This window comes from Vigna radiata, chromosome 8 (assembly GCF_000741045.1).
Source record: "Vigna radiata var. radiata cultivar VC1973A chromosome 8, Vradiata_ver6, whole genome shotgun sequence".
In the NCBI taxonomy this organism is placed as follows: domain Eukaryota; kingdom Viridiplantae; phylum Streptophyta; class Magnoliopsida; order Fabales; family Fabaceae; genus Vigna; species Vigna radiata.
The window spans coordinates 17,185,070-17,193,880 of NC_028358.1; the positions used below are offsets into that span (position 1 = coordinate 17,185,070).

Sequence of the window (8,811 nt, forward strand, 5' to 3'; positions counted from 1 at the left end):
AAAATTACTATATAAGAAATATTTCGTCCATGTCACAATTTTTAAGAACCGACAAAATTGTGCTAAAGTTTTTGTATAAGAATTGTGATATCAATCACTTCAATAATAAAAGTAAACAAAAACATGTCCCAATTGAAATGCTCAGAACAATTGAGAAAATAGTTTTTTTTTTTCAATCCCACTTATACTGTATGGTAAATTAGAGATAAATTGTAAAGTTCATTTGAGAACTCTTTTTTGGAATTAGTAGGTGGAGAAAGTAACAAAGAAAATAAAACAATAAAATTATACAGAATATTATAGCAATTTACATGAATGCTAGATGTAATAATCAAATATTGTAACTATACCATTAAAAACTTAGATCTTGAACAGAATTATTCTAACTATCAAGGAAATGCTAACTTGAATTATAATAAATTAATGTAAAAAAATTATAGACATCTGAGGTGTCCTATGTCAACCAGTCTATTAACAGCAAAGAATAGTTTCCATTTCCACACAAATAATGCAGAAATGAAAATCATGATTAGACATGGGAACTCTTGCATTCCAGAAACAAGAAAAAGCTAAAAACAAACAATGAAGGGTACTGTCATTACTCAAGGCTGGCTGCAGGCTTTAATTTACAGTGGGATTTTCTGGGGGAAGACGCACCAAAATGAAGATTCAATTCTCCTGCATCTAAATTATCTGCTTCTGCCATATTTGGTAGCTCGTGATAATCACCCCCGAACAGGTATTGCTCCTCGTCATGATCTTCTGATCCCTTATCAGAAAATTTATCATGACAATAGTATGTTGTTTGTTGATTGAAATCTTGTGGCTCCAAAAAACTTGTAGAATCATGTGGACCCTGACACAAGTTTTCCTGACCTTGATCTTCTGACCCTCTGTCGGAAAATCTATCGTGGTAATTGCCTGTTCTTTGGTGATTGAAATCTGGTGGTTCCAGAAAGCTTATCTGACTATCTTCATTCCGAGGCTGACTTCTCTCCCACCAACGACTCTTGATAGTGCGAGACACATCAGTGGAATGTGGATCCTCGATTAGGCTTTCCCAGAAGATGAAAGAAGATGTGGAAGCACCCAGATAGGAATCAGCACGTTCATTGCAAAACTTGTTCATGTGTTCGTCATAATCATGTTCGTTTTCTTCCGAGATGGGAAGCATCCTATCTGGGGAATGATGCTGAGTTACTTCAAAACGATTTGTTGAAACATGTCTAGGAGTTGCATAACGAGGTTGGGAAATGTAGTACCAATCTAGAAGATAGGGAATATTGTCTCGATTGCTGGATTCAGTTACCAACAATGAACCCAAGTGATTGCCGGTCACAAAAGTACCATGTGACATTTCCCTGGATGTAAAAATGTTTCTGTCTGTATAGCTTCTCATGTTAGTGTGATCTCTCCATGGTTTGAGGGGAACAAATCCATGTCTTTTTACATGGTCTGCTAATTTTTTGTCTCTGAATGTTCTCAGATTTTGTAGAAACTGCTTTCCTTTAGCATCTGGTTCCCAAAAAGGGTAACTACTATGGAAGCTGCAATGACAGCAAATGTTAAACAAAACTTTTAAGCCTCCAGAGAGAACTAAAAACTGCCTTACTCTCTTTCTTATCCTTTGCTACTTAATATTATCATAATTAACTTTTTAAGCTTTCCTTTATATATATATATATATATATATATATATATATATATATATATATATCAACGTCATTGTAATGGAACTTTCTAAAAGATCGATCTCATGACTGAATACCTCAAGAATGATTTCTCCAACTTCCCTTGGGAACTTCTCTGGCTACGAGGCACATTAAATGGAGAGCCATAGCTGCTGTTTCCATACTCTTGAAAATTGAAGACACTAAAGCTGGTAAAATCACAGGATAAAACATAATTAATATGGTTTGCTTGCCCTAGAGAAATTAATGTAAGAAGTCTGAAGAAGACATTATTAAATGATGAAATCATAGGTGCATGCCAACCTGCAAACATCACCAACACCTTCAACATATACAGTAAAATTTTCAATAAACTGCAGGATATCATCAACCCGCTGCGAAATGGAAAAAAAAAAAAAAAGTATACTTAAATGGTGTATAAATTAAGATATAATTCCATTCTTCTGCAATTGAAAATAGGGAAAATTATTATGTATAACCTCTGGGACCACAAACAAAAGCAAGAATGGAGTAACCAAAATTGAAGCCATCTCCTCAAGTAACATCATCCCACTATACTGCACCACCAAAAGAAAAACATTAGTATAAGTAGTATGGTAGTAGCTTAAACCTATTTTATAATGAAAACAATAGCAGCAGAAAATGGTGGGTTTTTTTCACAAAAGTGAGACAAATTTGTTCATAAACTGGTCATGGATTGAATGTGTAGACTTCACACGACTTCTAAAACAAAACCATATGTACACCATACAATGTCGTCTTCTTTTTTTTAAATTTAAAAAAAGTGAAGTCGAATGGCAAGAGCACGACTTCACTTCAGTGTAAGAATGATGCACAGAAGTCATCAGGAATTACGAAGACTTCAGTTTGTACAGGTAGTCAAGAGTCATCCATAAGTTTTTTCAAACTTGCAATTTTTACATGCAAATTTGCCCCCACTTATTTTTAAAAAGAAAAGCAGCAATGGTGGGTTTAGTTTAATATCCTGAGTACCTGGAATAAGGTTTCAAACTCATTACGGACCATTTCAGTACTTTCTTTGCCCCGCCATCTCTTGGGCATATAATGTGTATGGTCAACTACCATTGACATTGCTCCTTCGGGATCAGTGACTAAAACCTCATTATCTGTAAATGCAACCCGTTTAAGAGCAGTTATAGCTCCAAAAATAGCAGCATACCATAACAAGTTCCGACCAAGTATCTGCATTGATTTTGTGTTTAAAAAAGAAAAAATATTATCAACGACTCTAATGACATATTTGTAAATTACTCTTTGACAGAAGAATGAAAAAGATATTACATGACCCTCCAGTAGAGACTCTTCTAAAAATGCAAGGATGATCAGAATCGCAACAAACCCACCCGATACAAATGAGATGAATTTTGCAATCATAGATTTGATTGGTGAAGGGAATTGCTTCATATAGATAGAAGCATGAGATACACCACTATTAATCCGATGCTTGAACAAATGATCCACCTATAAAACACGTACAAGAGAAAACATAAACAAAAAAAATTTCCAACATGTCCCATACAACATAGTTTAGTTACTAAATTCATAGATTTCTTCAATAATTTTATTCATTTATGTGTATTGCAAGAAAAGAAAACAGCACCTCATTGAACTCCCTAAAGACCCATTGTGACAAATTTGACCATCTTCGGGATGATATTGTGCTTGGTTGATTATAAAATTGCTCAGCATACCTCAGAAAGAGATGTGACAGCATGAATATGATAAGAAATGGAGAAAATAACAACATTGCACTCCCAACTACCATAAGCCTTCTCTTTAGTGTCTTTGAATCTGACACAATATTCATTCTGACACAAAAATTTCTGCATACAAAGTATTCAAGGGAGGAAACCAACATTAGAAACATAACCGAATACATAATTTTTCACCATAATCATTATGATAGCTAGAATCTAAAATAATTTTGAAGTTGACATCTAGAAAAACAAAATAATGGTTAAGAAAGCAAAAACAAAATCACTTGTATCTTTTTTTTTGGTGATATAGTAAAATCTAAAAGAACATATTTATCTCTTCAATGAGATAACTTATCAAGAGAGGGACTAAAACTATGAACAAAACATACAAACCAAAAACTTTTTAGAAATAAGGAATGAAGAGGTTCATGAGAAAATAGAATAGAATGAAGTATTTTATTATCTAAAACTGAAGAGGGCGTGTGACTAATGAGATAACAAATAGTAAGAATAGTATCATCACAAAAACATTGAGGAACTTCACCATGAATTAAAAGAGTGAGTTGTTTCAATAAAATGTCTATTTTTGTGCTCAACCACCCCATTTTGTTAAGGTGTATAAACTCATGAAGTTTGATGGAGAATGTCATGGAAAACATAAATTGTTTAAAAGAATCAGAAAGATATCCGCAGTCATTATCATTTCGCAAAGTTTGAATAGAAACACCAAACTGAGTTTCAATTTTATTTAAAAAAGATTAGAATATATAAAATAATTCAGAATGATTTTTCATTAAAAATAACCAAGTAACAAAATATTGAAAACTTAAACTAGACTTAACATGACTAGGTCCCCAAATATCAGAGTGAACTAAGGCAAAAAGGGATGAAGCACATTAAGACACACTATGAAGAGATGAACTATGACTATGTTTGCCTAATTAACACGACTCACACACCAAACTAGATAACTTAGATAAGTTGGGAACAAGTTGCTGCAATTTGACAAGATTAGGATGACTTAACTGAGCAATGAGAAAAGATTAAGACTCTATAACTGGGCCAACATGTGTAGAAGGACGGAGATGATAAAGACCATGAGACTCACATTCAGTGCCAATCACCTATCTCGAACTTCAATCATATAAACAAACCAAATTGTTTGGTAAAAAAAAATAACAAAATCAAGAGAACATGTTAGACAACTAATGATAATAAGTTCAAAGGAGATATAGACATACAAAACATTATCAATGGATAAACAAAGAAAAAAGTTAATCATCCCAATACCATGAGCTAAAACCCTAGATTCATCCACCATTATGACAGAAGGTAAATTATCCAGAGAGGATAAAGACGAAAACAAAGATTTGTTACCAGTAATGTAATTTGTGGCTTCTAAGTCGAGAAGCCAAGGAAGAGAAGAAGATTGAGTAAGACCAACAAAACATATATATATATATATATATATATATATATATATATATATGTATGTATACACACATATATATATATATACATACATATATATATGTGTGTGTGTGTGTGTGCGCGCGCGCGCGCGCGCGCAATCAACACAATTTGAGAAAGCTATTAATAATAAAATGTTTGTCTGTGATATCATATGAAGGAGGATCCACAGGAGGTGATTATGAAGGAGGATCAGTCTTAACAACATCAACAGATCGAGGAAGACATCCATGTAATGCAAACCACTTGTCAATCTTGCGACCTAGCTTACCACAATGGTCACACTTTTGACGTCCTTTTTCAGGCTTGCGAGGCAATTGTGCTCATCATGTTGAGATGCTAATGCAAAGGAATTATCAACAGAAGCCGGTATATCATTAATGAGTTTACTTGGTACATGCAAAAGAGTGGAACAAGTAGAAGCCAAATATGGGTACAACAGGTGAACCCAAAAGTTGATCACAGATATGGGAATATTTATCTACAACTCTATGTAATGCTAATACCATGAACTTGCTCTATTTCTTGGGTAAGAGTAGAGGCATAAGGCAATAACTCATTAAATTCATGAAAAAAAGCAAGAATCTTACCCTTATAATTTTAGCCATAGAGTCCTGATGTCGAAGAGTAACAACATAGAAAAGATATTGACAAACACCATAAAGACGTTGAGTATCATTGTTGTATAATAATTTAGCATGTCCCTAGACTTTAGAACATGTGTTGTAGGAATGAAAAATTTGGTTTAAAGAAAAGTGAAGGGTACCTTTGAGAATGATGCATAACTGAGCATGGAACCTCGGCAAAAGTAATATCAGTCTAATATGATTAACATACCCTTGACTCTTAAGCTAAAGTTGAATGTTTGATGCCCAAGTCGCATAATAAGTGTCATCTAACTTATATATAGACATCGATATAATTAGTATATATGGACAGGTCAAATGCAATGGTGTCAGAAGAGAGATCAGAAAAGAGAGCAGCGAAAGAAGCCATAGATGAGTAGGAAAGAGAGAAATGATAAAAATCCAAGGTTCTCAATTAAGAAAACAGGGATAAATCCAAAAAAATGAGGCTACGACGAGTCCAACGACAATGATCTGAGTCAAAGAAGACTCTACATGCACCATCACACACGACTGGTAAAGATGGCGATTGCAAACTTTGACCAACATGTGGGAACACGTTTAGACTCCGATAGCAAGGTCACCAAGACGAATAAAATTGTGTGATTGTCAATCGAAATTAAAGCTCTTGTGACAATGACAGGAGCAAGCAGCTAGCAACAATTGTCGTGGACAGGGGTGATGAAAATTTTTTAAAAGAATCTTAAGCTTTAGATACCATATTAAATATAATAAAAAATTTTATATGGAATTAATCTCTTGTACACATATTTATAATAAAAAAATATGAAATAAACTCAAAATATAAATAAAAAATAATAACAAAATAATTAAAGATAAAAATAAAAATAAAATATTTATCTAATATATTTAATAATCTAATATATCTACCAAATATATTCAAAATAAAATAAAAATATATCTAAAAAGTTTACCGAGCTTCTAAAAGTCCATAATAAAAGTGGACATGAGAGAGACTATTTAGTATTTGACAGTAAGAAGTTAATATATCAAATACTGTCATTGAAGATATCTTTTGAAAAACCGAAAAAATACAATAGTTACACCTGAGAAAAGATCTTACCTTTACAAGTTTCATGATGAAGTGATGCTGAATATAATGATTATACATGAAATTTGTACTATAATTAACATACCGGTCAAACATGCTTTGCAGGATGCACCAATGTAAAGCCAACTCAAGCGTTCTGGGTAGTATTAGACGATATTCCGTTCCATCAGCACCATATTTCACTGTTGATCCAGCACCTGGAACCCATTTAGAAATGGGGAAAGTAAGCACACCCTTGTTGACCATCCCAATCAAATAGTTCTCTTTTCGCATCAACCTCATCACAATGTCATGAGCAGAAAGATTCTTTACCACACAGAGTCGTTGTGACTTTTGCAAATGAACAATCTTTTCAAGAATGGTAGCCCAGGACATGGTTTGAATTTCATGATCTGTTACACTGAGACTGCAAGAAGATCAAGGTAAATTACAGCAGAAACACCAGTCATGCAAAATCTATCAATATATCTAAATGGTTTATCATATTGACCTGTTGTAGTAAAACAGACGGATTTTCAGTGTATCCTTCAATTGAAGGAAGAATTTCAATAAGCAAAATATCCAATAGACAAAAAATACTCCCAGGTATCCAACAAAAATAGCTCTGAGTATCGTTAATGGGGTTAAAGGGTGTTGATGAATAGCTTCTTTAGCTAGATCACAAGGTTCAATTGCAGATTCGACTGCAGCCATCCCACACTTGGCATTACGGAGCCCATTCCAGTCAACATATAAAAGGAGAAATCCTGAAAAGCATATGATGAACCCTAAACTAAGAAGTTCAGAAATCCATCTTAGGATGATGCACCAGAGCCCTTTCTCGCAGTAATAGCTGTAAATTCTTTCAAAGAAGAAATCTAAATCAGCAATGGGTTGCACATTAATGCTCTCATCATCATTTAGGTCTGAAGGGTTCTCACTATCTGTATTTGGAATTCTTCTATAATCAGCCATTTCAATATCTGGTGAAACATCCTGAACACCTTGACGTTTCCAATTGAATACACTAAAAACAGTTACATCTCTTAGCCAGTGCAACATTTCTACAAACAGAACATAATCAATATTAGCCTTTCAGTCTATATATTAAGAGAAAGTATTTCATATTAAAGCTTGGTGTTGCTACCAATGCACTTGGTCCATCATATATAATAAAAGCTTAAATTCAGATCACCAAAAGCATCATATCCACCATTACCATCACAGTTCATTATCAGCTTCTCACAGGAGGAAGGAAGAGACATCATGCTACATTATACCATACTCCAGTGAACTATAATTGTATAGCATGCCAATGATGCTACAAGTACACAGCCTAAACAATAGAATCATATCCACTCCAAATTTCAAGAGACAGATACGGATAGCAAAATTCAACTTTAGTGGACAAATCTAACCACAACTAAATTTCCCCTTTATTCGATAGAAAGCAATGGAATTTTAATGTTTGCAAATAAAAAACCACAAATTCAGAATAGGAAGTGGCGGTGTCATACTATATATAACAAACACTACATTATGAGTACCAGCATGATCACACTAACACAACTACCTATGATCAATGAAACATGACTACACCTTGGCAACCTCCCCAAATTTGGTCGTGAAACAAAAGTACATCAACTCGACCTTGTAAAATATTTGAAACAACCGCAGTAAAATATGCATTTGCAAAAATAATATTAGAAAATTAAAAGTCATAATCATCAGAAACAGAGTTTGAAAAAAGACGAAAAATTTCAAAGGTTGAGAAGAATTTGAAAGGGAAGAAGCAATGAAACAAACAAAGATTGATTGTTTTCTACTGGTTAGCAAATTGTAGTGACAATAGTTTTATAACAGAAATATGTTAATTTTCCAATTACCTCTCTTCTTCTCTTCATGAGTTTAACTATGCATTTATGATAATCATTTTATATAAAATATTTATAAAGTGAATGAAAAAAGTTCAAAAATATTTCAAGAATTTGATAATATTATTTGATAATCTGTTCCTTTAACCGAATCGGTTTCTCTAACTTCAATTAAGATAGTATATATATATATATATATATATATATATATATATATATATATATATATATATATATATATATATATATATTTATAAAATTTCAAAACTTAATATCCGTTTTTAATTTTTTGTTTCAATTACATCCTAACTTAAATCAAATTATTATGTTGTGCTAAATATGTGCTTTTTCTATTTTTTTTTTTATTTTTTCAACTTTTTT

The 8,811-nt window shown here is 32.9% G+C and overlaps 1 protein-coding gene across 1 annotated transcript; it reads right to left on the reverse strand.

Moving 5' to 3' along the window:
- Positions 1–509: 509 nt before the first annotated feature.
- On the reverse strand, positions 510–8,159 carry LOC106770307 (autophagy-related protein 9). Its single transcript, XM_022784859.1, has 10 exons — positions 7,776–8,159; positions 7,068–7,620; positions 6,663–6,983; positions 3,313–3,535; positions 2,994–3,173; positions 2,685–2,894; positions 2,171–2,248; positions 1,995–2,065; positions 1,769–1,879; positions 510–1,547 (listed from the first exon to the last, which is right to left on the reverse strand). Exons 1-10 carry the CDS (start codon positions 7,822–7,824, stop codon positions 599–601), a joined length of 2,745 nt encoding a protein of 914 aa, XP_022640580.1. The 5' UTR covers positions 7,825–8,159; the 3' UTR covers positions 510–598.
- Positions 8,160–8,811: the final 652 nt, after the last annotated feature.